The 27104-nt window shown below is 50.6% G+C and overlaps 1 protein-coding gene across 13 annotated transcripts in view; it reads right to left on the reverse strand.

Moving 5' to 3' along the window:
* Epb41l1 (erythrocyte membrane protein band 4.1 like 1) overlaps window positions 1–27104 on the reverse strand; it is a 127581-nt gene that overhangs the window by 33882 nt on the left and 66595 nt on the right. For 11 of the 13 annotated variants that reach the window (XM_036184389.1, XM_036184395.1, XM_036184392.1 and 8 more), the window contains 11 exons: window positions 19164–19354; window positions 17955–18119; window positions 17102–17206; window positions 16568–16610; window positions 13108–13183; window positions 7703–7921; window positions 5423–5510; window positions 4757–4909; window positions 2050–2147; window positions 1645–1820; window positions 106–254 (listed from right to left, as the gene is read on the reverse strand). In XM_036184389.1, the coding sequence (XP_036040282.1) occupies window positions 106–254; window positions 1645–1820; window positions 2050–2147; window positions 4757–4909; window positions 5423–5510; window positions 7703–7921; window positions 13108–13183; window positions 16568–16610; window positions 17102–17206; window positions 17955–18119; window positions 19164–19340 (1449 nt within the window). In that variant the 5' untranslated portion in view covers window positions 19341–19354. The remainder of the gene's footprint in view (window positions 1–105; window positions 255–1644; window positions 1821–2049; window positions 2148–4756; window positions 4910–5422; window positions 5511–7702; window positions 7922–13107; window positions 13184–16567; window positions 16611–17101; window positions 17207–17954; window positions 18120–19163; window positions 19355–27104) is intronic. The other 2 variants (XM_036184391.1, XM_036184397.1) reach the window with 1 other exon arrangement.

Here is a 27104-nt window from a genome sequence, read left to right on the forward strand (position 1 = left end):
GGGGTTGCATACAATCAGGACATGTGAAGGCCAAGGCTAAGTCTAGGCCTCAGGCCACCATTCAGGTGGTACAACAAGGTACTTGGCAATCCAGTGGGCTCCTACCTTTAGCTCCTTTATCTTGGTGGGGGTCCTGAGCTCTCCTTCTTCGGCCTCTGAGCGCCGTCCCCCTGACTCCGCATCGTCTTCTCGCTTGTCCCCGTCAGGCCCCGCATCATGGTTCTCGCTGACTGAGGCAGGACGGGAGAACTCCGCTAAGGCAGGCAGAGTTGGCGAAGTGACTGTGTGCGCATCTCCCCGTGCACAGTCAGAAAGCCAGCCACTGCCCAGCCTTCCCCACTGCAACCCCCTGTTCACCCTGGTCCACGGTTGGACAGTCGCGAAGCTGCTTCCCACCCTCGGGCTCCTGCCTACTTTCCACAGCGCTAGAGTCGCAAACCCAACCCTTCCTGGCTAGGTGACAGTGGATAAGTTACACAATCCCTCTGGGCCTCAGTTTCTTCATCATTAAGTAGTATCTATGTCAGAAAGACGAGGTAAGAACCCAATAAACTAAGGTGTATAAGTACTTCAGAGAGTGTCTGGCCCAGAGCGAGTCTTCCATCCATGCTGGCCCAGCAAACATTGTTTGGGTTGTGGTCCTTAGGCAATTCCTGATATATCATTATTTAGCAATATCCAGATATCTTGAGACTAGCTTTTACAAATGGTAGCAGAAGCTTACAAACGGTTTGCTTTCTCTGTAGATTAATACAATTCAAAGGGATTCCTGTAATGGCCGTCTCTCTTGCCACAATTCTAAAATATTTTTCTGAACAGAAGAAGTGTGGGCTTAGAGACTGTACCAGGCCCTGGGTACAACCCAAAATGGTGCAGACTGAGCTTTAGTGGGAACAAAGCTGCAAAACCCATCATGACGACAGCCAGAGCACACACGGGTTGGCCGCCATTAAAGAGATGCCAACTTGCCTCTCCTTTCGGGACTATTTCCCTCTGCAAAGTGCCAATTCCTGCACACTGCCTGGCTTGATTTACACTGCTCTGTGTTGTGGGCTAGCCTGGGAATTACTACCTCCACTTGACAGAGGAGAAGTTGAGGCTTCAAGAGGAGAAGGTCCCATAAGTGTCCTTTCAGGATGTCAAAACAAGAAACCCAGCCTTCAGAATTAGAGTCCAGGCTTCTCTTCCCCCGACAAGTTCCCCCAACTCTGGGCTAGCCTCTGTCACCACCTCCCCTCAATCTAGGTTCCATTTAGCTCGGGCGTAGGAATGGGGCCTGGAGGAAAGGGCCAGGGCCAGACCAGATCCTCCCTCTTTCATGTAAACCACACGATGCCACTCTACTGGCAGAATGTCAACCTGTGCGCTGCTGAGCTTCTTGGGCAAAGGCCCAGAAAATTAGATGGCAGAACCTGGGACCCCTCAAGGTCACAACCCAGAGAAGTCCTGGAGTGTATGTCACATCCTGGTGGGACAGAGCTGACACTGCCCAGGGGCAGTGGTGCTTGTAAGATCATCCTGTCTGGTGCAAAGGCCCTTGGGAGTGTCTAGCACAACCACCACGTGTATTCTGGAGAACCTGCCATGTTCTCACACCTCGTTTCCCAAGGACCCCTCTCACCCCAGCTCCAGTCTGGGCCGTACCTCCATCAAGGCTGCGGGACATGGTGTATCGCTTGCTGGAGGAACGCTCAAAAAAGGGTGCAGGCCGGTCGATGAGGGCGCTGGCTTGTCGGGTCTGTGCCTGCGTCCTTCCGCTGTACCGGAACTTGGAGCCCATCACCAGAAAGCCCTTGGGTGGTGGCTCCGGGGATACCAGCCTAGAACAGATTAGTGGAGATGAGGAAGGGGGATCAGGCCTGCACTGCCAGGCCCAAAGTCAGACCACAGCAGGTTTTCCACTCCAGTGTCCCACCAGCTACAATACTGCCTTGTCCAGACCAGGGAGACTTAGGGGAAGGTGGGGCTGGCTGTGCTGACACCGCTTCCTGCTCCCCTGAAGCCTCACAGGTTCTCTTATCCCTCTCATCCCACCCAGGGGCGACTCACCGGAAGAAGGTGTGGTGCTCGATGCAGACCTTCCACAGCCGCTTGGCTGAGCGGTGGTTAGGGAGCTTGAAGCCGATGGTGCTCTCAAACTGCTCATACTGGGAGGCCAAGAAGGGTGGATTAGAGGTGAGGCCTGGGCCACGCTCACCACCAGCCCTCCTGCTCACCTCTCCTCACACAGGTGTAACTTCAGGCTGTTCATGCGTGTGAACAGGGTGGCCTGAGCCCTTTTCTATGACAGATCCAGTGCTAAACACTGGAGACACTGGAGAGATCGACACAGAAGCTCCCAGGGAACAGGAGGTCTCAAATAGTTAAATGGGGCTGGGGAGATGGCTCAGTGGGGAAACCTTTGCCTCGCAATCATGAGGACCTGAGTTCAAATCCCCAGAACTTACATAAAAGGCCGATGGGTGTGACAGGCCACCCGTAATTGCAGCCCTGGAGGGGGAAGATGGAGGATCCCAGAGCAATCTGGCTAGCTAGACTAGCCATACTGGTGAGCTCTGGCTTTGCCTGAAAGACCCTGCTCACCGAATAAGGTGTGAAAACAGTTGAGGATGAGAGATAGATTTCCAACATCAACCCTGGGCCCCCACCTAAACACATACATACACAGACACACACTCATGTACATATCACACACTCATGCACATACTCATACACACACACCACACACAATCATGCACACACATACTCATGTACATACCACAGTCATGTACACACTCATACACACTCATGTACATTTCACACACACACACAGAAGAATGAATCAGATCATTGCAGATGTGGGTAAGAGCTATATGAGAAGAAAGAAGGATCTGCTGGGCAGGCTTGGGTGGGGCTGTCAGAGAAAGGACTGTCCTCCATATGCATGAGCTCTGTGCTGAGACTGAAGGACGGGGTATTGCTATAGCCAGGTCCACACTGTCCCCCAAGACAAAGGTGCTAAACACATCATCCCCAGTGTGGTGCATCTGGAAGGTAACGGAAGCATTTGAGAAATGGGGCCTGGCCGGGCATTGGTGGCACAAGCCTTTAATCCCAGCACTCGGAGGCAGAGCCAAGCAGATCTCTGTGAATTAGAGGACAGCCTGGTCTACAGAACTACAGAATAAGATCCAGGACAGGCACCAAAACTACACAGAGAAACCCTGTCTTGAAAAAAACAAATCATAAATAAATAAATGAATGAATGAATGAATGAATGAATGAATGAATGAATAAATAAAAAGCGGGGCCTGCTGGGAGATCTTAGGGCACTGCGTGTGTCCTCAGATGCCGGTGCCTACTCCTTAGTTACTCTACACCTTGACCATGTGTGACCACTCTAGGCTTTCAGGCCCTCATGTCATGACATGCTGCTTCTCCATGAGCCCAGAGTCACGGGGCAAACCCAACACGGACTAAAGCTCCCCAACAGTGAGCCAAAGCAAACTTTCCTCTGTGCGGCAGATTCTGCCAGGTGTCATGGTGACAGAAAGTGGTGGGTGACAGGGGATGGCATGGGTGGTGGGGATGGCGGTGGGTGGTGGGGATGGCGGTGGGTGGCAGGAGCTGATATAAGGGGAAAAGGTCAACGAAAGGGACCGTGTAGAGACACAGGTGACAGACAGCCTGCTGCGGCTGGCACAGTGGTGAGGAAGGCCAGGTGGGTCATGGTTACTCAAGCAACAGAATCAAAAGGGCTTTTGATGAGACTCTTTGGCAAAAGGGAAAGAGGAGTGGGTGCATGCCTCTGTGTACACACGTGTGTTATCACGTGCCTGGGCGTGTCTTGGTGTACAGACACAGTGGACTATTGCACACAGGCAAATTTGTGCACACAGACATGTATTAACTTTTCTGTGGAGCCCGAATCCATGGGGGTCTCACTCTATTTTTGCTCATAAGTCATATGTGTGAGTGTACACGTTCACATGCACACATATTGCTTGAAAGCATATATCCAGGGCTGGCAAGGTGGCTCAGCAGATAGGGCATTTTGCCACTCAGCCTGATAACCTGGGCTCCATTCCCCAGGACCAATATGGTAGAATAAGAAAAATGACTACAGCAAAATGTCCACAGGACCTGATCTCCAGCCTCTACATGTGCACCACTGCACATATGCACATGTGTGTGCATGCATACATGCACACACACACAAACAAAATAAACAAAATGTGAAGTAACATGTCCAGGGTGTGTAGTCTACACAGAGAGGTAGGGAGGAGGGAGAACCATCTTCCATGGACCCTAGAACTTTGTTCATATTTCCCAGGTAGGAAAAACCCAGGCAAGTTGCTGGGGTCCTCTCTATTAGGTTCAGTCAAACACCAAGTAGTGGAGGGTTTGGCAGTCTGAATGCAATGGCCCCATAATCTCATAGGGAGTGGCACTATTAGGAGGTATGACTTTGTTGGGATGGGTAAGTATGTCACTATGGGGGTGGGCTTTGGGGGTCTCCTATGCCCAGGATACCACCCAGTGTGTCAGTCGACTTCCTGTGGCCTGCATATCAAGATGTAGCCAGCATCACATCTGCCTGCATGCTGCCATGCTCCCCACCATGATAACAGACTGAACCTCTGAACTGTAAATGTGCCACCTCAATGAAATGTTTTCCTTATAAGAGTTGCCGTGGTCACGGTGTCTCTTCACAGCAATAGAAACCCTAACTAAGACGGGTGGTGAGTGAAGAGAGTTGGTTCGGGGCCGGGCTCACCTCCCCAGGCCGGATCTTGATGTAGAAGTTACTCCTCTTGTAGGAGATCTTGAGGATCTTGGGCCAGGCAAAACGGTTGATTCTCAGGCGATCCCGGTAGATGAGCAGGCCGTTGGCACAGACACCCAGCATGATATCGATTCCCTCAGAGTCCTGCACAAGGAGAGAGCATGGGATGGGAGTCTGAGCCAGGCACTGGCAGCCTGCTACCACCCTGCTCCACTTGTGATGGGCTCCAGGGGCAGGCTGGAGTCCCTCGACTAATATTCCCCAGTCATCTTGACATCCTCTTACTTAGTCATGGATCCACCACCCACTCCTTCAGTCACTTACTCTGTCAGCCATTCAGTCACTCGACAAACATTTAGTGGCCATGTGCCGCACGCTACTGTGACAGAAATAAGCTAAGGCCTTGGTCTGTCTCTCACATGCACCCAATCTAGTGGTGGCACAAACTACTAGATTTAAGAGGAAACTGAATCCAAGGGGGAGATGATAAAGGTCTGAGAGAATAAACGGTTATTAACTTTGAGAAAGGAGAACCCCAAGGGTTCCAAGCTGGAGACAAAGCAATCCAGACACTAGCTCTGGGGGCGGGGGCGGGGGGAGGGTGGCACAGTTCCCCAGGAAGCACTAAGGTGAGGGCTTGCTGGGACTCAGTGGTACCTTAGCGTGGTGCAGATCAACCCCATACATGGACAGCTTCTTGGCATTCTCCAGGAAGTGGATCTCCGCCTCTCCTGGGGTCATGCCCCTGAGGAAAGAAAGGATGATTGCAGGAGGTGGCAAAGGCCAGGCTGAGTCCAACTGGCTGTGCCACCAGAACTGGCCATCCCAGAACGGTAGGTGGCCGAGCCTTGCCCGAGGCCCTCCCCTCTGCCCCCAGGACAGGACCGAGAGCTCCTCTACTTCAGTCCGCCAAGCCCGTCTTCTGCCACACTCAGGCCCAGTCTTGTTTTAACCGGGAAGCAGACAAGAGCTACACTGAGAGTTAGGATTTCTGTCTTAGTTCCCACCAAAGTAAGTATGAAGTTCATACATCCTGCTTCTCATGGCTGGGAAGACCACTAAGGAAGAAGTGTTCATTAGAATCACCCAAGGGCTCCTCACACCACCCTCAGAAGTCGGCAGTGGCCGGTCCCACTTAAACCTCCCTGAAGTACTCAGGCACTCAGGCTCCCTTCTTATGAGTTGTGTTGGGAATCAAGCTCCATCTTTGCTCTGGCTGCCAGGGAGCTCAGGCTGCAATTGACACCCACAGCAAGCACCATCACAGACTATGGTGCTGCTTACTGTTTGACCCAGATGCAGCCTTTCAGTCTGTCCACTCCGTAGGGCAGGTGTTACTCTCAAGTGAGGCAGCCAGTGCCTGGGGAGATCGTGAGTTTGCTGAAGAGCACACCGCTATTAAGTAACAGCAGTGTCTGGATTGAACTCTAGGCAATGTGACTCCAGACTCGGTGTTCAAAAGCAAGTCTGTCTCTTGCATTCTCTGGCCTCCATTTCCTCTGCCCTGACCACCTTGGAGATTCTGTGTGGAATTCATGGATGCCAGATGTCACTATGCTTTAAGTTCGGAGAGTTATGATGGCCACTGCTGGCATTGATCGAGGGACATATTGATCTGTCCTTCTGTGAATTACTATCCCTCTTCCAAATCTCCAGGCCACCTTGCTATCTAGGACTGGCAAGAACGGCAGACAGCAGGCATGGCACCCTCATCCTATGTCTGGTGGCCAAACTGCTTGTCTCCTACTCAGCATGACTCCATGGCAGTCAGTGTGAACCCAGCAATGCTGCTGTGCAAATCTCTGAGAACATTTATTTGCCATCTTTGGCCCAGTATCCATGGCACCTAGCAGAGTCATCCCCATATATGAACTCATCACATCTGGCCATGACCCTCCTCTCCAGATGTAGCCACAGCACACAAGCGTCCCCACTCCCTCCAAGTGTAGGATGAGATATATCATCGGAGTCCCTCCCACAGGTGCAGCACTGTACTCTTTAGAATGAATGTATTTTCACATCAGGTTCCCATAACAACCTCGAGCTTGGACCAAAGCACCTCCGGCTTAAAAGGACCCTAAAGATCATTTTGATTCAGGGGTAGGTAGTGTTCTCTGCAGAGCAGGCACTGGGAAATGGCAGTGGACTGTATGCCCATTGTTGCAATTACTTAGGGGTGTTATGGGCATTTGATATCTGCAGCCCAAGGAAGTGTAAGATCCTGCTTGATGAATTCTGCTGTCTCCAATACCAGCAGCTAAACAACATTCATCATCTCAGCCTGTGTATTTATAGGTGAAAATGGGGCTTACAGAGGTTCAGTAACTAGCCCACAATCACACATCTGGCCAATTATCTTCTAACTCCAGAACAAAGTATTCAATCAACAACTCAACAAATATGCAATCAACAACTCAACAAAGTATGTAATCAACAACACAAATGCCCCAGTTGAGGGATAGCGACACTCAGCCCACACGTGATGTGGCTGTAATATTCGTTGTGTGGCCTCCTTAATAACCCCATGGGGCATGATGACCAGCACCATACTGAATAGTTGAACATGCCAAAGCACAGTGAAGTAAGTAAATGACCTGTCAACATTCCCTGGTTAGAAAGGGGCACAGTCAGGTTTGGCATTTGCATTTAAAACTTTGGATTTTTTTGCCAAAACCTCTGCATCAGCGCCCTTCCCTGGAGGCATGCCACCATTATCACAACTGAGAAACAAAAACTGATCCCCAGAGGCTTGGGACAGGGAATTTTACCCCCACAGGAACTCAAGAAGTTGAGATCCAAGTCACTTGCAGCCATACAGACAGTCTCAGTTATTCCCCCCTTATGGAAATGACCTGTTGCCAGGTACCTCGTGTTAGGGAGTGGCATATGTAAAACTCAGCCTTCAGGGCCCAGCCCTTCGACCTGCCAGGCACTCACCTGTACGTCTTGTGCAGCTCCATGATCCTCTCCTCCAGCTCCCGGGTCTGGTTTGGTGCGAAACGGAGCTCGCTGACATAGTTGCCCATGTGCTCCTCTGCATCATAGTCTCCCAGCTCAGCCTGTACAGCATAGGAGCCCAGCAGGGCATGTGTGACAAAGGAGCAGGGCAGCCGGCCTGTGATGATGTCTGCCCTGAGCTGCAGGCACAGGTAATACCTGGAGACAGGGAAAGAGGTGGGCATGGGTCTACACTTCCCAGTAGCCCAGACCCCGACAGCTGGGCTGCTGGAACCAATCAAAATCAGCTCTGGAAAATGGTGCCCATAGACACTGGCATTCAGTGCTAATGAGTGGTATGTCCTACGAACAGGTTTTGAGACATGCCATGTGACTTCCAGCATTTTTGTTCATTTCGGAATTTGAGGAATTTTTTTTTCTATTCTAAGAGAATTTCTGAGATTTATAATTCATTTCCAAGCTCAACAGGACTACTACTGGTTAGGTCCTTGGGGGAGAAAATGACTTGTAGTTTTATTTATTCATTTTTGTTAATTGGTTTGTTTTGTGTATGTGTGTAAGATGTGTGTGCAAGAAGACACATACCATGGTTTGCTTGTGAAAGTCAGATAACAGGTTTTTGCTTTTTGCTTTTTGTTTTGGTATGGTTTTTTGAGACAGGGTTTTTCTGTGTAACAGCCTTGCTGTCCTGGAACTCTCTCTGTAGACCAGGCTGGCCTCGAACTCATAGATGTTCACCTGCCTCTGCTTCCCAAGTGCTAGGATTAAAGGCATGCACTACTACTGCCTGGCCAGAGAACAATTTTTAGAGCTTTTTATTTTATTGTATATGAATGAGTGTTCTGCCTGCATGTATGTGTGTGCACAATGTGTGTGCCTGGTGTCCATTGGGATCTGAAGAAGATGTCAGATCCCTTAACACCAGAGTTATGGGTAGTCATGAGCCACCATGTGGGTATTGGGAACTGAACCTGGGTCCTCTACAAGAGCAACAAGTACTCTTAGCCACTGAGCATCTCTCCAGCCCCAGAGGGCAATCTTGATTGTTGATCCTTACCTACCACCCTGTTGGGTCTTTTGTTGTTTGCTGCTGTGTATACCAACACAGCTGGCCCTGGAGCTTCTGAGGGCTCTCCTGTCTCGACTTCCTTAGCACAAGAGTACTGGGGTTATACACACATTACCACATCTGTCCTTTTGCATGGGTGCTGTGGATTATTCCTTTATACCATGTGAAGATGTGTCATCCAGACTGTTTTAATAGAAAGCTGAATGGCCAATAGCCAAGCAAAATGTTCAGGGGAGAGAGGACACTGGGAAAAGAAGGCAGAATCACGGGAAGTTACCAACCAGGAGAGGAAGCAGCATGGGCAGTACAGAGTAAAGGTAATAAAGCCATGAGACAAAAAGTACATTGATAGAAAAGGGTTATTTAAGTTGTAAGAACTAGTTAGTAACAAGCCTCAGCTACTGGCCAAGCTTTTATAATTAATAATAAGTCTCCGTGTCATTATTGGGGAACGGCAGTCTGACTACACATGGGTTCTGAGGATCCAAACTCAGCTCCCTCCCTGTGTGCAAGGACTTTACCCACTGAACTGCCTCCCTAGCCCAATTAGTTGGTTTTGAGCCAGAGTCTCACTGTGTAACCCAGGCTGGTCCAAAACTCATTATATATCCCAGGCTGTTATTGTATACAACTCCTCCTGCCTCAACCTTCCAAGTGCTGGGATTATAGGCATGCACCACTATGCATGGCTATCATGTAGTTTTAATTATGAATTCTAATCTGTTCTGGGCTTTTTTTTTCCACAGGGTGCCACTGTATAACCCAAAGTATCCTCCTACCTCAGCCTCCCAAGTGATGGGATGATAGGCATGCACTACCACACCTAATAGGCAGTGCTGGGCATGGAAGCCAGGGCTCCCTACATGCCAGGCAAAAACACTCTACCAACTGAGCTGCATCCCCCACCCTGCAAGTTAATATATTCTCAGATGAAAAAAGAAAGAAAGGAAGGAAGGAAGAATGGGCAGGAGGGAGGGAGGGAGGGAGGGAGGGAGGAGGGAGGGAGGGAGGGAGGAGGGAAGGAAGGAGGAAGGGAGGAAGGAAGGAAGAAGGAAGAAACTTTAGAGGAGTTTCCTCTTGACGGCCATTCCCAGCTCTCTCTCCAAGGCTACCGGTTATTTGCATGGTATTCCAGACATTCCTCCCCCACAAACACACAGAAATGCATATGGCTTTAATTTATGGGGGTTTTAATATGCAAATAATATCAAATGCTACCTCTGATTCTAGAGTTCTCTTTGTCATACCCAGTGACATAAGAAATGTCTCTACAGTAGTGTAGCTTGATCTGCTTAAGGGGCCCCATGGCAGTAAGATCAGGATCCATCCCTGGTGCATGAGCTGGCTCTTTGGAGCCCACTGCCTATGGTGGGACACCTTGCACAGCCTTGAGGCAGGGGGAGGGACTTGGACCTGCCTCCACTGAATGTACCAGGCTCTGCTGAGCCCCCATGGGAGGCCTTACCTTCTTGTAGGAGGGGATGGTGGATGGGTTGGGGGGGAATGCTGGAGGGGCGAGAGGAGGGAAGAGGGAGATCTGTGATTGGTATGTAAAATGAATAAAAAATTTCTTTAAAAAAAAGAAAAGAAAAGAAACGCCTCCATCTTGGCACGACTCTCCACACACACTTTAACCTCTGTACTGTATTCCACAGCCCCGAGAGACGGACCTGCCTATCCCAGCTCTCCCCAAAGAGTTTTCTACAGTGATTCATTGTGTGTGCGTGTGCGTTTGTGTGTGTAGGGAGGAAAGAACATGTGCAGGTTACAGAGTGTGCAGAGGTCAGTGGACAACTTTGGGAGGAGATTTGGGTCCTGGGGATCAAACTCAGGTCATCAGGCTTGGTGGCAAGTACCTTTACCCACTGAACCATCTTGCTGGCCCTCTCCCCAACCTTTCTTCTGCCTCTAGCCGTAAGTGAATTGTTTCAAAACCAAATTGGTCTAAAGAAGCATTTTGAGCCCCCAGGCTGGGCCTTTTTGCAGCTTACACTCACAGTGGATGGTTTTACCATTTAAGTCATTTGTATCACCTCTGCAGCCCTGGTCACTGACGCAAGACTCGGGCTGCCTCACCATCAGCCAGGGCTGTCACCTTGTCCTTTTCTGTCATGTTCTGACAATGTTTTGGCAAACTAACTGCCCAAGTCTCTTCCTTCAAAGTGACTTGGCTTAGAATTGTTAGTGCTCTGTGACATTATTTCAAAGTCAGAACCAAAGCCCTGGCGATGTGCATCAGTGTGTGCTCAGGTTCACGCATCACAGGAATCCAGCATGGGCCTGTGACATTTTGTTCAAGAGTCTAAAAATTCAAAAATCATTGCCAGAACTCTAGCCAATCCTTCATCTCAATCAATTTGTCATTCTGACCAGGTTATTTTGGGACTCACTATTTTTGACTAAATCAGCTGCTCCTACAACCCTACCTTCTGGAACCATCTGTGCTGGACAGGGCTAATCTTCCTCCTGGCGTCCCTGGAAGCCCATTACCCAGGGTCTGGCACAGAGAGGACACACTCTGGTGGTGGTGCTGGCCTAAAGCTCAGGATTGGGATATGGCTGCTGTCACCTTGGCCCCAAGCAGACCTCAGGGCTCAGAGTAGGACTAATGAAGCCAAGGCCTGGGGCCTGCTCTATTCTAGGAGTCTGTCGTCTCTCCCAAGGGCAGAGGCAGCATCTTGAACTTGGTATATTGCTTAGTCAGTGGGTATCAGGCATTAAAAATGGACCTAATATCCAGGCCTGGTTGTACAGGCCTGGAACTTCAGACTGAGGAGGCTGGAGCAGGAGGGTCAGAAGTTCAAAGCCAGCCCAGGAAACTTAGCGAGACTGTCTCAAAATTTCATAAGAAGTGGTACTGGGAAGATGGCTCAGTGGTTAAGAGCACACACTGCTCTTCCAAAGGACCTGGGTTCTGTTCCCATAGCCCATACAGGGTGGTTCACAAGCCTGAAATGCTAGCTCCAAGAGATCTGTACAGGCACCTACACACTTGGCATCCCCTCACACAGACATGTACACATGAATGAAAATAAATATTAAAAATGTTTAAATAAAAAGAGGGCTGGAAATACAGCTCATGTAGAGTGCTTGTCTATAGTGCACAAGGTCCTAGGTTCAAGTCCCAGTACCCCAACAAAAGAGAGAAAAGTAAAGGCCCCCGTGGGAGAGAGCAAGGGCAGCCTAACAGTGCCATCCACTGCAGAACTCCAAGCCCACGTCTTGTTTGGGTGTAAGTCTCGTGAAGGGAACGGTGCTCGAGCAGGATGTGTCATAATGAGGTCTTGACAGGACTTAAAGAGAGAGGCTTCTCCTTGCTCTGCTTTCCACAGGCAGAGTGAGCCCATGCAAGCTCCTACCCTGAAGGATGCTCTGTCTCCACTGCCAATCTCAGGCCATTTGAACCTACGTGGTCCATGTTCACCCCGGCAGCCCAGGCGACCTCCACAGGGCTCACATGCCTCCTTTCACCTCTACATGCCCAGCTTGCACAGAGGACCAAACTCCCACACACAAGCCTCTCTTCCTTCCTTCTCAACACCACAAACTGGTATTCCCGGCAGAACCACGTGTGCCAGCTCGTCTGACCCACAGAAGGTACCCTCTGGGATTAGAAAAGGCTTGTATTTGCTGTCAAGATTTAAAATGTGTGGTTTTTCAAACACAAATATCTAAATATCTAACTTTACTCAACTTTCTGGCCCAATTTCCACAGGCCACTGATTTCCCACAGTCTGACAGAAATCATTTTAATTATTAAAAATATATTAGCAGTGGCGAGGGCAGGGTAATGATTGTAGGACATGTATGTAGAGGTCAGAGGACAACTTTGTGGAACTGGTTTCTCCTTTTTTTGGTTTTTCAAGATAGGGTTTCTCTGTGTAGTTTTGGTGCCTGTCCTGGAACTCACTCTGAAGTCCAGGCTGGCCTTGAACTCACAGAGATCCGCCTGGCTCTGCCTCCCAAGTGCTGGGACTAAAGGCGTGCGCCACCACTGCCCAGCTCTCCTTCTTTACATGAGTTCCAGAGACTGAACTCAAGGTGCCAGGCTTGTGCGGCAAGAGCCTTTGCTTGATAAACCATGTTGCCAGACCACAACCATTTTAGATACATCTGTCTTTTTAAATGCACAATGGATCCCAGGGAGAGACTCCTCTGACATCTCCTCTGGGGTCCTGAGACGGTCTGTCTGAGAGAGGCGCCTGCATTTGCAACTCCCACCATATAGAGCCTTCATCTCCCAGGGCCAGCATGCCTGGCTCCACTCACAGTTCCACAGGACTAGACAATCCCTCCCTCTCTTCACAGTCCTCACCTAGTGATGTCTTCTGTCAGCTGGGCCGGGTCAGGAGGGTAGAACTTGACTGTGAAGGCAAAATTCCAGGGGCTGCCTGAGAGGAAAAGGCAGGAAAGGTCAGAGAGGCCACATCATCCCAATGGCTGTCCCAGATGCACTAGCCTCTGAGCAGTCTCCCATAGATTTCCCTCTCGAGGACAATCCAATCCTAGAACATCGTTCCCATTTGATGGATAAGGAAACTGAGGCCCAGGCTAACAGACTTGTGATTGGGCCAGTGAGGTGGCTCAGTGGGTAAAAGCACCTGCCATCATGAGCTGAGTTCAATCCCTGGAACCCACAGTGCAAGGAGAAACTCCTGAGAATCGTCCTCTGACCCCCAGATGTGTGCTGTGGCACAATCTCCGCCCCCCCATCCTCTCACACACATACACATAAATAATAAAATACATTTCTCGAGAGAGTTGTGAGTTAACAATGGGAAAGACAATAAAAGGAAAGAAAAGCAACCATGCACGCCACATGGCCACACGTATACACTGAATTGCTTCACTAAACAGTGATTTTGAGAACATGGAGGTCCAGGTAACAAAGGCAACCAGCTTTCCCCACAGACATAGGGATTTAAACTTCATAATCACCCTGCGAGTGAGGTTTTCATTGGTTGGTTGGTTGGTTGGTTGGTTGGTTGGTTGGTTGGTTGGTTTTAGTATTGTTTATATCACTCACACTCAAATCCAGGGCCATAAGCATGCCAGGCAAGCACTCTGCCAGTGAGCTACCTTCCCAGCCCGAGTTTCCTTTTCATAGACAAAGATTTTAAGGATCAATCAACTAATTGGTAACAGAGAACAGGTTTCCAACTCTAGTCATCCGACCCCAGAGCCCAGGCTCTCAATCACAAACACTCCTTAGAAAGGGTCTCAGGGGCCACAAGCCCAGTCTAGGGAAGAACAGCAGTGCCCACAGACAGTGCTCAGAGCTAGGGCGTGCTGGGTGAGAGCCCATACATGTGATACCCCGTTTCACCCTGTCAGCAGTCCCAAAACTGTGTTAGCATGACCCTACTCTACAGACAGGAAACTGAGGCACGGAACAGTTATGAAACACAAGAAGTAGGAACTGAGCTAGAATTCACATCCAAGCTGTGTCCAGAAGAAAACAGCCACTGTGTCTGGCGATGTCTAAGGGTGTGTCACTTTGCAGTCACTCCCAGCTCATGAGCAGGAACGGCTAGTCCACTTGCCAAGAAGAATCAGAGACTCAGAGGAACTGCCAAGGTGTCTTAGGTGACAGGCAATGAGGCTTGAAGGGAGAGACACCTATCTCTGAAGTCTGGGACACAAGGGCTCATAGAGCCACCACCCAGGGTGAAGGGATGTGACCAACAGCAGAAAGCAGGCAAAACTGCTCCCTTGAGGACAAAGGACAGGACTGGGATGAACAGGTGGGTATTTCAGAGACTGGGCTGAAGGCAAAGCCCTAACAGAGAAGGGATGTGTACAGGCATGCGTGTGTGTGTGTGTGTGTGTGTGTGTGTGTGTGTGCGCGCGCGCGCGCGCGCGCACACGCACGTGCGCACGTTTACTTTGTTCATGTACATGTGGAGGCCAGAGGTTGATGTCTTCCTCTAATGCTGTCTACCATATTATTATTATTATTATTATTATTATTATTATTATTATATTATTTTGTTTCATTTTGATTTTTGAGACAGGGTTTCTCTGTGTAGACTAGCTATCCTAGAACTCACCCTGTAGACCAGGTAGGCTTTGAACTCACAGAGATCTGCCTGTCTCTGCTTCCCAAATGCCAAGATTAAAGGCATGCACTACCGTGGCCCAGCTGTTATCTTTATTTTTAAGGATCTATTTTTATTTTATACATATAAGAGTTTTGCCTGTATATTAAGTGTTCCATATGCATACAGTGCCTGTAGAGGCCAGAAGAGGGTATCATATTCCCCCTGGAACTGGAGTTACAGATGGTGGGTACTGGGAATCAACCCCAGGTCCTCTGAAAGAGCAGCAAGTGCTTTTAATCACCAAGCCATCATCCCGTCAGCCCTACTCACTCTAGACAATTTCCCCCATATACACGTGTATCTTGGTCATATCCACCCCCACTCCCCCACACCCCAACACGCCTCCTTCTCACCTTCATGTCCTCCCTTCTTCTTTATTACACCCTGAGTCCAGCTAGTGCTCCCAACATTGCACAAGGGTTAGGTCATCCACTTTCACCTCATTTTCTGAGGCTAGTTTTTCACTGAACTTGAGCTTATCAATGTGGCTAGATTGGCTGGACAGCAAGCCCCTGGGCTACAAATGTGTGCCGCTTGACTGGCTTTACTTTGCGGCTGAGAATCTGAACTCAGGTCCTAATGCTTAGGCAGCAAGCACTTTGCCCACTGTGCCAACTTCCCAGGCCTCTAGAGGAGGCACTTCCTAAGGATCAAGGCTACAAGGTGTGAAGGCTACAGTTTGAGCTGACACAGGAACAATAGTCCCTGTATCAAATCAGGTGGGCAGGGCCTCCAGGATTGCTCTGGGGAATGACCCTAGGGCCTGGCCATTCAGCTTCTCTCTTCCAGGCTACTGGTCTTTATTAAACTGCAACTGGGCTGCCCGTATCTGTACCAATTCTTTCAAGGCATGAAAGGCTGGCCTCCCAGCAGGGCCGGCACTACTAGAAGACAGCCTAAAATTCAGCCCTAGAACCCTGCTGACCCACAGAAGTATGCTCTGCCGATGTGCCTACCTCTTTGTCTCCAACTGTCAGGAACCTACAGGAAAATCTCCTCAAGCCCCCTCCTGTAGAGTCAGCTGGCTTCCCTGGGCCAGATGCCTGCTGTCATGGCAACAGACTCAGCTACAGCTTCCCAGCCGGGGGCCAGAGAGTCCAAGCCTGAAGAGCTCAAGCATATCCAGGGTGTGGGGCCTGGGATGGAGGCAGAGATACTCGCCTCCTACTACAGGCCCATTTGCTGAGGCTACCAACCTCCTCCTTCTACTATTTGAAAGCTTTCTCATCCCTCCCAACATGCTTCTTTTCTCTGGGCCAGAAAAGACAGGTTGCTGCCCTGCTCATCTGCTTCCTCCCCAGGCACTGAACAGAGAACAGGACAAAGGCCAGGGCTCAAGACTGGTTCAGCCAGCACTTGTCTCTGTGAACTTATGTTAAGTACCTGCCACTCTCCAGACCTAAGTCGTTAGTTACTACACCATCCAGGTCATCTGCTTGTCCCCTTGTCCTGGAGGACTCTGCAGACCTCCTGAATGCATTTACAGCTTCTTTACTAATTTGCAGTGTGGCTCTGAACTGTCATTTCTGTTATCTGGGCCTCAGACAACATCATCCTACCCTGCCTTCTCTAAGACCCGTCATGCATGTCAAAGGAGTATGGGGATCCAGGAGCACATTCCAAAGTAGGCCCTGCCCACCCATCCACACACACCAGCCACAAGCCAGCACTCACTCCGGATCTGCTTCTTGATTTCCTTGGAAGGGTCCAGCCAGTTCTGGAAGAGAATCAAAGATTCATCCTTTAGAAGGAAGATGGGGGAGTGGGCAGGGTGGGACTGGGAGAGATGACTACCCGGAAGAGGCCAGCCACAGACTCTCATGAGGAACATTGTTGCCGAGATTGATTTACTTGGCACTAGGGAGTGAGGTCTGGATTCCCAGCAGGGTTTGGTCATGGCATCAAGGCTGGTATTGCCCTGAGTTGGCCACAGTGACCAGGTACTGCAGCTTTAGCTAGTAGAGTGAGGCAGTCTGCCTAACCCCTGGGGTGGGAAGAAGGCATTGGCTGAGGACTGCTCTATTCCCCAGGGAGCCCACACAGCCACATCATGGCTCTCTGGGTACCTGTCTGGGAATACCTTAGAAAAGATTGGGGGCAGGAAGGTGGGCCAGAGAACTGGGAGTGGTCAAGGCTGCTGATGTAGAAACAAAGGGTGCCTACTGCAGGTCTGGGGGACCGCCTCCCTCCAGACCCCTAGCCAGGTACCTTCTGGCTGTCGGCATCACAGAAGGTCAGACCGAAGTAGTCCTTCTCCAGGAGGTTGAGGTGCTCACAGACCAGGTCAAACAGCACCTGGCCCCGGCCGTGCTTCTGAGGGAGAAGAGGGAAGAGCCACCGTGAGGCTGGCGTATGGCAGGTGGGGCTGGGGGCTGACCCAGCTCCCACTGGACAAACAAAGAGCCCCGTGAGCCTCCTTGTGGCCAGGTAGGACCCCTTCCACCTGGCTCCACTCTCTGAGTCTCTACGGTCCACCTCACCTAGGTCTCCCTCACAAGCCCTGCCAGGGTCTTCCTAGACCACGGACCTGCCTTGGAGCATATTGGAGATTTCTCCTTGACAGAAATCAAGAGAAGAAGCTGAAAGCCAAAGACCTAAGGCTCAGGGATGAGAGGGGAAAAAAAATGCCCTCAAAAGATTCGAGGCCAAGTGGCATGTGTGTGTGTGTGTGTGTGTGTGTGTGTGTGTCTGTCTGTGTGTGTGTGTATGCGCGCGTGCGCACGTGCGGATAGGAACTCAGAGTCACAGTGGGACTATCCTTCTGTGGTCAGCTCTGCATATCAGCCCTTAAATGGTAACATTCTTACCAAGGCACAGCTGCCCCGTGACACCTTTTCCTGGTGCCAATCTGTGTTGGGTCTTAATTTGGTTTGCAACAGTGATGACCCTTTCTGGACCTTGGTGGCACCATCTGTACAAGGGAGTGCCAGGCCAAGCTGTCCCTCCGGACATCACAGTTGGTCCTCCTCTGGCTTGGCTTGGACTCAGGGCACACAGGAGCTAGCCTGGCACCGAGGCCAGCCAGCCTGGGGTGGGGCATATGGCACTGGGTGCTCCCTACCTCCACCTCACACTCGTACTCAGAGGCATCGAGCAGAGTGACTCGGCAGATGGCACTCTTGAACTTCTTGGCAATCTTCTGGGGTGACTTCTGGGCCTTGCTGGGCGTGGTCCTCTCCGACAGGCCATCGGCCTCACAATAGTCCTTATCCTCCATATCTAGGCTCTGTGGGGCCAACAAGAAAAGAAGTCAGCAAAATTGAATCAACAAGAAGTAACTGGGTGGCTGAGGCCAAGATGCACCCTAGAATAAGAGGTGATACCTTCCAAGACCGTCAGGGTGGCTGGGGGTTAGGGTTGGTATATACACGTAGAGATTTGATGTTTTCATAGGAGCTGAGGGGTCTGTGTCTTCCTACAGACTACTGCTACCATAGACAGCCTCTGCGGACAGGAGCAGCCCACCCAGCTGTGCCGTCTCTCTCCCTAGAACAATTCATGACTTATCAGAGCATCTGACTGCTCTGTCCCGTCCTACCTGTCACTAGGTCTAGCATAAGGCTGAGAGCTGTGGCAATCCTAATGGAAGGAAGAGCTGGCTCCTTCCAAGAGTGTGGCCAAGTCCTTGCCTCTCTCTGGGCCTATCATGAATTAGAAAGCAGGGCTGGAGAGATGGCTCAGCGGTTAAGAGCACCAGCTGCTCTTCCTAAGAACCCAGGTTTCCCAGGTTCAATTCCCAGCACCCACATGGTAGCTCACAACTGTCTGTAACTCCAGTTCTGGGGCAATCTGACACATTCACACCGATGCACATAAAATAAATAAGTTAAATGAATTAGGTATAAATGGAGGGCTCAATGAGTCCTTTAGACGCCTATAGTTTTACAGGGATGAGTTTGGTCAGGGTCTCACCGTGTTTGCCAAGCTTGAGTAAAAAGGCCACAGATTGAAGTTGAAAGGCATATCTGGACTCAGTTCTGGGTCTGGCCTCCACCCCTGGCGCTTTATTCCTATGTGACTTTGGGGAATTGGGTACAATTCACTGAGCCACAGACCCTCTCAGCATAAAATGGAGAAAATGACAGCTCCCCTCTGGGGTCTGGGGGAATTAAGTATAAAATGACCAGCATGCCTCCAGCCCAGAGTTCAGCACATAACAAGTCATGCATGCATCTGAATCTCCTTTTTCCTGTCCTGCTGAGAAAACACTAGGGACCTAAGAACTGGACCAATGGGATGGGAAGAGGAGCACCCAGCCCCCAGTACACACCTGTCCAGCAGGCCTTGTGTCCTGCTGGGGCAGATGCTTCTCATTGGAGTTGGTCTCTGGGTGGCTGTGGCCTGCAGGGTTCACTGGGGTGGTCACAGCTGCAGCAGCCTCAGGCTGCTGTGGAGTCTCCTCCTGAGCCTTCTTCACCTCAGAATCAGGGCCTGTCTCTGTTGTCATGGTGACCAGCACGCCTGCGTTGGAATGAAGGAGAGCATGTGACTGGGGAGGAGGCCGATAAGGAGACAGCGAGGGGCAGGAATCTGGAATCGCATGTGGTGAGGGACAGATGGAGACAAATGGACAAAGAAGCAGAGAGAAGGGAGTGGGGGTGGGGCAAAGGGACTGTGAGGCACGAGAATGTGAGGGGTTAGTGGCCCAGAGAAGCCTCGGGCCACCTTCCCTCTATGTCCACAGTTACATAAAAATCTCTTGGTCCAGACCTGGGATCTGGAGCTTTCTAAGGCTGATGATGAGCGTCTCTCTAGGGTACTTTGTGCTGCACAGCAAGGCCCTGGCCAGGCTGACTCTCCACTACACAGGTGTGGCACTCGACAGCCCCTTAGTTAATGCAGGACGCATTGAACGCAAACTAAGAAAGCCCTGGGTTCCAGACTCGTGTGCATGAGTTTAAGCAACTCCCTTCACTTCCCAAGATTCAATAACACACACACACACACACACACCCCAGCCCCAGCTTCCCAGGATGTTGTCGAGATGGTGCTCCATGGATCAAAACAAGTAGACACTAGTAGAAAACACTGTGATGCCCAGGGAATGCCCATGGCTCAGTCTGTCTGTCACAAATGTATCACCTCACCTCTCTGGGACTCAGCCAGGAACTGAGGGGGAATATCTTAGGGACAGGCTGTCCTCAAGTTCCCCCTTTGAAACATTAAATGAGATGCCAGAGAAGAGCGTGAAGCTGCTGTCCAGCTATTCTCCTAGAATTAGCCAGATCCTAAAGACCGCAGCCTAACAGTGGGACTTCACGTTCTATTCATTCTGTAAGAGATCGTAAAGGACACTTGCCGCCATTAAGAAAAGTTAAAGGAAAATTCAAAGACCAACAGGGATGGGAGGGATAAGAGAGGAAGTACCGTTTGTACTCCAGACACTCTGGAATTACTTGGATCTTTTTTGTTCCTGAGACAAGGTCTCACCATACAGTCCACGCTAGCCTTGAACTCACTATGTAGCCCATGCTGGCACTAAACTATTTTTCAGAATTTTATTGTTGTTGTTGTTGTCATTGCATGTGTACACACACATGCATGCACACATGTGCACGCACACATCGTGGCATGTCTGTGGAGGACAACTCTTCAGGATTTGGCTGTCTCCTTCCACAATGAGTTCTGGGGACCAACTCAGGTCTTCAGGCTTGTGCAACAAGAACTTTTCTCCACTAAGCCACCTCGACAGCTGAGGCCTTGAGCTCCTGACCCTTCTGTCTCGGCCTTCCCAGTGATGGAATTGCAGGTATATGCCGTCACATCCAACACTTGGGTATTTGGAATAAGATATTAATTTGTAAGTTTGTTTTGTTTTAAAGGCAAAAACACTCATTCATGACCACAACCAGTAGAGATATACATACACCGAATAGAGTAAGAGAAATGGTGGGCAGGAAGCGTCAATCTTGACTCTAGACCTTTCCTCTGAGTTCACGGTATCCATGATTGTATATAAGAAAGAACCACACAAGACCTGGAGGGAAGCTCTCCTCAGCCATCCACCTTGACAGACCTCAGATGGACAGGAATACTCAACACTCTGAACCAACCACATACTCCAGGACTCAAATTTCCACTTATTTATTTACGTCAGGTATAGTGTCTCACATCTACATCATCAGCACTTGGGAAGCTGAGGCAGGAGGATTATCACAAGTCTGAGGCCAGCCTAGGCTACAAAATGAGACCTGTCTCAAAAAAACCAAAACCAAGCCACATCAAACAAAACAGAACATTTTGATTTATTTACAAATTCAAATTAGAGGAGGGGGTGAAGGTGGAATCCAGGCCTCACACACACTAGGCAAGCACCCTGGCCATTCTTTGGTACCTCTCTGCATTCCCAGGGGCACCAGGCCAACTACAGCTGAGCCCAAGGCCGTGAACAGGCCACGATGTCCTCCACCCACAGGGCCCACGTGGAAGTCCTCACGAGGTGACACTGAAGCACAGACAGGCAGTATGCACGTCCCCAGTGCCGCTGCTGTACAGCTAGGTGGGGAGGGGGGACTGTGGTCACACTGGGGAGGAAGGGGGGGGACTGTGGTCACACTGGGGAGGAAGGGGGGCTGTGGTCACAATGGGGAAGAAGGGGGGACTGTGGTCACACTGGGGAGGAATGAGGGGGGGCTGTGGTCACACTGGGGAGGAATGAGGGGGGGCTGTGGTCACACTGGGGAGGAAGGGGGGCTGTGTCACACTGGGGAGGAATGAGGGGGGACTGTGGTCACACTGGGGAGGAAGGGGGACTGTGGTCACACTGGGGAGGAATGAGGGGGGACTGTGGTCACACTGGGGAGGAAGGGGGACTGTGGTCACACTGGGGAGGAAGGGGGGGACTGTGGTCACACTGGGGAGGAAGGGGGGCTGTGGTCACACTGGGGAGGAATGAGGGGGGCTGTGGTTACACTGGGAAGGGGGGCTGTGTCACACTGGGGAGGAATGAGGGGGGGCTGTGGTCACACTGGGGAGGAATGAGGGGGGCTGTGGTCACACTGGGGAGGAAGGGGGGCTGTGTCACACTGGGGAGGAATGAGGGGGGGCTGTGGTCACACTGGGGAGGAATGAGGGGGGCTGTGGTCACACTGGGGAGGAAGGGGGGCTGTGTCACACTGGAGAGGAAGGGAGGCTGTGTCACACTGGGGAGGAATGAGGGGGACTGTGGTCACACTGGGAAGGGGGGCTGTGTCACACTGGGGAGGAATGAGGGGGGCTGTGGTCACACTGGAGAGGAAGGGGGGCTGTGGTCACACTGGGGAGGAAGGGGGGCTGTGTCACACTGGGGAGGAATGAGGGGGGGCTGTGGTCACACTGGGGAGGAAGGGGGGGCTGTAGTCACACTGGGGAGGAAGGGGGGTCTGTGGTCACACTGGGGAGGAAGGGGGACTGTGGTCACACTGGGGAGGGAGGGGGGCTGTGGTCACACTGGGGAGGAAGGGGGACTGTGGTCACACTGGGGAGGAAGGGGGGGCTGTGGTCACACGGGGAGGAAGGGGGGGCTGTGGTCACACCGGGGAGGAAGGGGGGGCTGTGGTCACATGGGGAGGAAGGGGGGGCTGTGGTCACACCGGGGAGGAAGGGGGGGCTGTGGTCACACCGGGGAGGAAGGGGGGGCTGTGGTCACACTGGGGAGGAAGGGGGGCTGTGGTCACACTGGGGAGGAAGGGGGGCTGTGGTCACACCGGGGAGGAAGGGGGGGCTGTGGTCACACTGGGGAGGAAGGGGGGGGCTGTGGTCACACTGGGGAGGAAGGGGGGCTGTGGTCACACTGGGGAGGAAGGGGGTGACTCTTCCAGCCAGTCCCCTCTTCTTAAGGAACAAAGGGACAGCCTCAAGCCAGTTATAGAAAGACACTCCATCACTCACCCGAGCTCTGGACACAACACAACAATTGCTCTGAGGGAGTTCCCAGCCCAGGCAGGGTCAAACTGAGTCCTGTAGGCTGAGCCCAGGCCCCTCCCTCAGCCTGGGCTTGAGGATATCTGCTCCTCACCTCCTCATGTCAGGTGGGGTCAGTAGGCAAGAACTCTGGAAATAAGGCCGGGCGGTGGTGCACGCCTGTAATCCCAGCACTCGCAGGCGGATCTCTGTGAGTTCGAGGCCAGCCTGGTCTACAATGCGAGTTCTAGGACAGCCTCCAAAGCTACAGAGAAACCCTGTCTCGAAAAACAAACAAACAAAAAGAACTCTTGAAATAATTTTGCATTTCAATGGACCCTGAGAGCCTGTTTGGATGTTCCAGCAGGGGTAGGTCCTCTCCTTCCACCAACAGCTTAGTGCAAAGGGAGCTGTGAGGGAGGAAGAGAACAGCCACCTGGCCAGCCAGATGAACTGAATCAACTCTGGTGATCAATGGGCTGACAGATGTGCAGTCAGATCTCCCTCACACCCTATTTTTGCATTTAAAAAAATCCCAAGACTGGGGTTGGAGAGATAGCTCAGTGGTTAAGAGCATCTGCTGCTACTCCAAAGGACCTGAGTTCAATTCCCAGCACCCGGGTTGGGGATTTAGCTCAGTGGTAGAGCACTTGCCTAGCAAGCGCAAGGCCCTGGGTTCGGTCCTCAGCTCAAAAAAAAAAAAAAAAGATAAAGGTAGACTACAATTCCCAGCACCCATATCAAGTAGCTCAGAACTGCCTGTAACTCCAGCTGTGGGTTGAGGGGGGATGTCTAGTTCCCTCTTACAGCCTCTACCATCACCAACACATACACACACACACACACACACACACACACACACACACACACACACACACACGGCAAATAACCATATAAATATTTAAAAGTATTTCTAAAACTCCAAAGACTTACGTGGACATTCTCTGCTGTGACAAGCAGAGTCCACATGACCCTAGTGTCCAGGCAACCCCGGGGTATATCCACTCCCGTCCTGTGTCCTCTGTTGGGCTTCAGTCTAGACTCTTGGAACATCTCTCCCCACCTGAGTCTTTCTGGAAACAGCTAGGAAAGCAATCTCAGGGGAATTCCCCACATTTCCCTGCAGAGCCTCTGGTAGCCAGTGCCACGGGTAGGAAGAGTGGGACACTGCTTGAGACATCACTACTCCCTGTCACTTCTGTCACAGTAAGACTCACAGGACTTGAATGACAGTTGCTTCCTCCAACAGTGGGCTTAGCCCCTAGCCCACTCTCTTCCCCACTGGTTGCCCGCTCGCTCTCCAGATCTTAACGCAGGCCCATTTTCTCTCCCCTGCACTCAACTACCTCCAGCAAGAAGCCCAACAGAACCTCCTCAAAGGAGAAATGGCCCAGGCTGGACACCAAGGAGGCTCCGTGGCCACCAGCTAGGAAAATAAATGCTGGGGACCCGAGCCCCCATAAAAAAGAACAAAGAACAGCTGCCAGTATTCAGAGCTTCTGCCAGGAATAGAAACACTTCAGCTTGCCTGGAATCGCGGCCGCCAATCCCATCCCCACCTTCCAGCTTAACTGACAGTTCATCATTTCCTGCATTAAAATTTCAGACTCCTTTATTTCGTTTCTTATCACATTCATCTCAGCACTTCCCGTGAATCTTCAACTACCTCCTTACATAACACTTCTGCACAAGGGAAAAAGGAGGTGCACTGCTCCAAAACACACGTCCAGGTTCCTTACCTGCACGGTGTAGCCCAGCCCTTTCTCAAGCCTTCCGTCTAGGCTGGATCCCTTCCTGAATATGTGGTTTAACTGCTCCTTCTTCTTCCAGGAAGCCCTTTCCAGCCATCTCTCCACCAAAAGATCTGCACACTTTTACAACCCCACGGAATATTCTTTTCCCTGAACGTCTCTGGCAGGCATCGTCTGCACAGATTGGCTTTTGACTTCCCCCCGACTCTGTCAGCCTGTGCTCACTATGTCATTCATCCCAGGGTCAAGGGTCACATCTAGTGGAAACTAGAACTGAAGAGTACCCAATAAATACTGTTGTGGTGGTATGGAACGGCGTGAACGGACCAGCGGAAGAGAAGGACTGGATGAAGGTCGCCAGAAACAAACAAACAAAAGCCCCGTGGGACTTCCATGAAAACACTCTGCTCCTGTACTACATTCTCCAGATACATCATCAGCCATTTATTCTTGTTCCAATCATCATGACATCCTCATTTCTTCATCCACGAGTGGCAATTATATCTCCTTTGGTGGATGTCTTTCAAGATTGCATATTAAAATTGCCTAGACTGCATATTGTACAAATAAACTTATTAAAATACAGAGAATTTTTTATTTGAAAACTCAGTACACCACTCCCAGGGATTTTAAATTTCAGTACAATTTTTTAGGGTTGTTATTTTCTTCCTAAACACTACAGCAATCTCCTTATCTATGCCACATCAGGCTGGTTTACCTTCACCCTGAGTGTTCCGATAGTTCCTAATTCTTAAAACACACACACACTGCACAGTGGTGGCGCACACCTTTAGTCCCAGCACTTGGGAGGCAGAGGCAGGCCGATCTCTGTGAGTTCGAGGTCAGCCTATGAGTTCCAGGACAGCCAGGGCTGTTACACAGAGAAACAAAACAAAAATTAAAAAAATAAAAATAAATAAAAAAATAAACAGAAAATGAACATACTCAAGAACACAGGTCCTCAGGCTCTGACAGCCTCCCTGAGAATAAGGATTGGTTACTTTTAGTTCTGGGCCACCAGTGTGTCCCTTTGGGAAGCCCTAATTATCTGTATTATACTATCAATAAAACAAGAACAACAAGGCATGCATTTATTTTCAACTTATGGTGGGCTTGTCAGGACATAACATCCTGGAAAGTCAAGTGGTGTCGAGGATGGATATTTCAGCCAAGTATCAGCTGTGGTTATCTCTGTGTGACAGAACAGAGTAACGTTTTCCTTCTGTGTAACCATAGCTTGCTTGAGACCAGGCTCCCGTCAAAACCTGGCCTCAAGAGATCTTCCTCCTTCATCCTCCCAAGCAGCTGGGACTTCAAGGACATGTCACCATGCCCGTGTGGTCTTGATACCAGTGCTAATCCTCCTGTTTTGCCCCATTTCCCTTCCTTGACTTTCTTCCTCTTTCCTTCCACATCTGGTTGGCCCAAAACTCACTCTGTAGACCTCAAATTCACAGAGATCCACCTGCCTCTGCCTCTACCTCATAAGTGCTGGGATGAAAGGCATGCACCATTCGCCTGCTGCCATGCCAGAATCTACTTCTTTAATTGACTGCCTTACAACTTGAGGTTAGCCAGGTATGAAAGTTCATGCCTGTGATCCTTGCACTCAGGAGGCTGTGGCAGGAGGATTGCTGTGAGTTTGAGGGCAGCCTGCATTATGTAGTGAATACATAACAAGATCTAGACTGAAATGAATAAATAGATAAATCCACACACATAAAACCTAGAGGTCAAAAAATATTGTTTTTCAGACATACATGGCTTCAGATAACAGGATGAGAAGGAGATCAATAAATCCTGTTTAAGCCTATTTTTAAATTTTGTTAATTAAAGTAAAAATAGCATTTAAAACATTTTTACAATAAAAATCTTTCTTTGACAAGCCGCAGGATAACAGCGTTGTCTTTCATTGGGCCACAGAAAGGGAGCCAAGAACTGGGTTGTGGCTTCTGACACAGCAGGCCATGTCACGTGGACACGGTTCTTGTTCAGGCTCAGGACAGCACAGACTGGGAGAGCTGCTGGGTGGCCAGGCCAGACTGGGCACAGTAAGGGACCCTGAGGGGAAGCACATGCCAGTTCCCATGGAGCTCACTTCAGTGAGAAGATGGTGCTGCCCCAGGAGATGCCTGCAAGGGATTTAGATCCACCAGGGTATGTTTTAGCCTTGCACAAGAGTCTGGGGACCTGGTGATGCAGAACGTGGTCTTGGTTCCAAAGAAGGCTTCTAGGGTAGGGGTAGAAATGGAGTTGAAACATTTAGAGAGGTGGAGGCGGAGAGGGCACGTGGGCAGAGTCACTATGTGGGCAAAGGACCAACCCTTGATGCCCTGACACCTCAAGAAACATGGGAAGGGAGCTCCAGACAGTGCCTGGCAGGAGAGACTGGCCGACAGGGAGAAGAGCAGGAACTAGGCCCTTGTGGGCAGCCTTGCAAGAGTCAGAAATGTCTGCATAGGAGGACAGGACTCCCGCCATGGAGTACCGGTGTGGCCAGGCCCAGGCTAAAGACTTCCCGCCATTCACAGACCTCACCTAGCACAACAGGGAACACTGAGAACTGGCGCGCAGACAGG

The sequence above is a fragment of the Onychomys torridus genome, chromosome 4, assembly GCF_903995425.1.
Source record: "Onychomys torridus chromosome 4, mOncTor1.1, whole genome shotgun sequence".
Taxonomy (NCBI): Eukaryota; Metazoa; Chordata; class Mammalia; order Rodentia; family Cricetidae; genus Onychomys; species Onychomys torridus.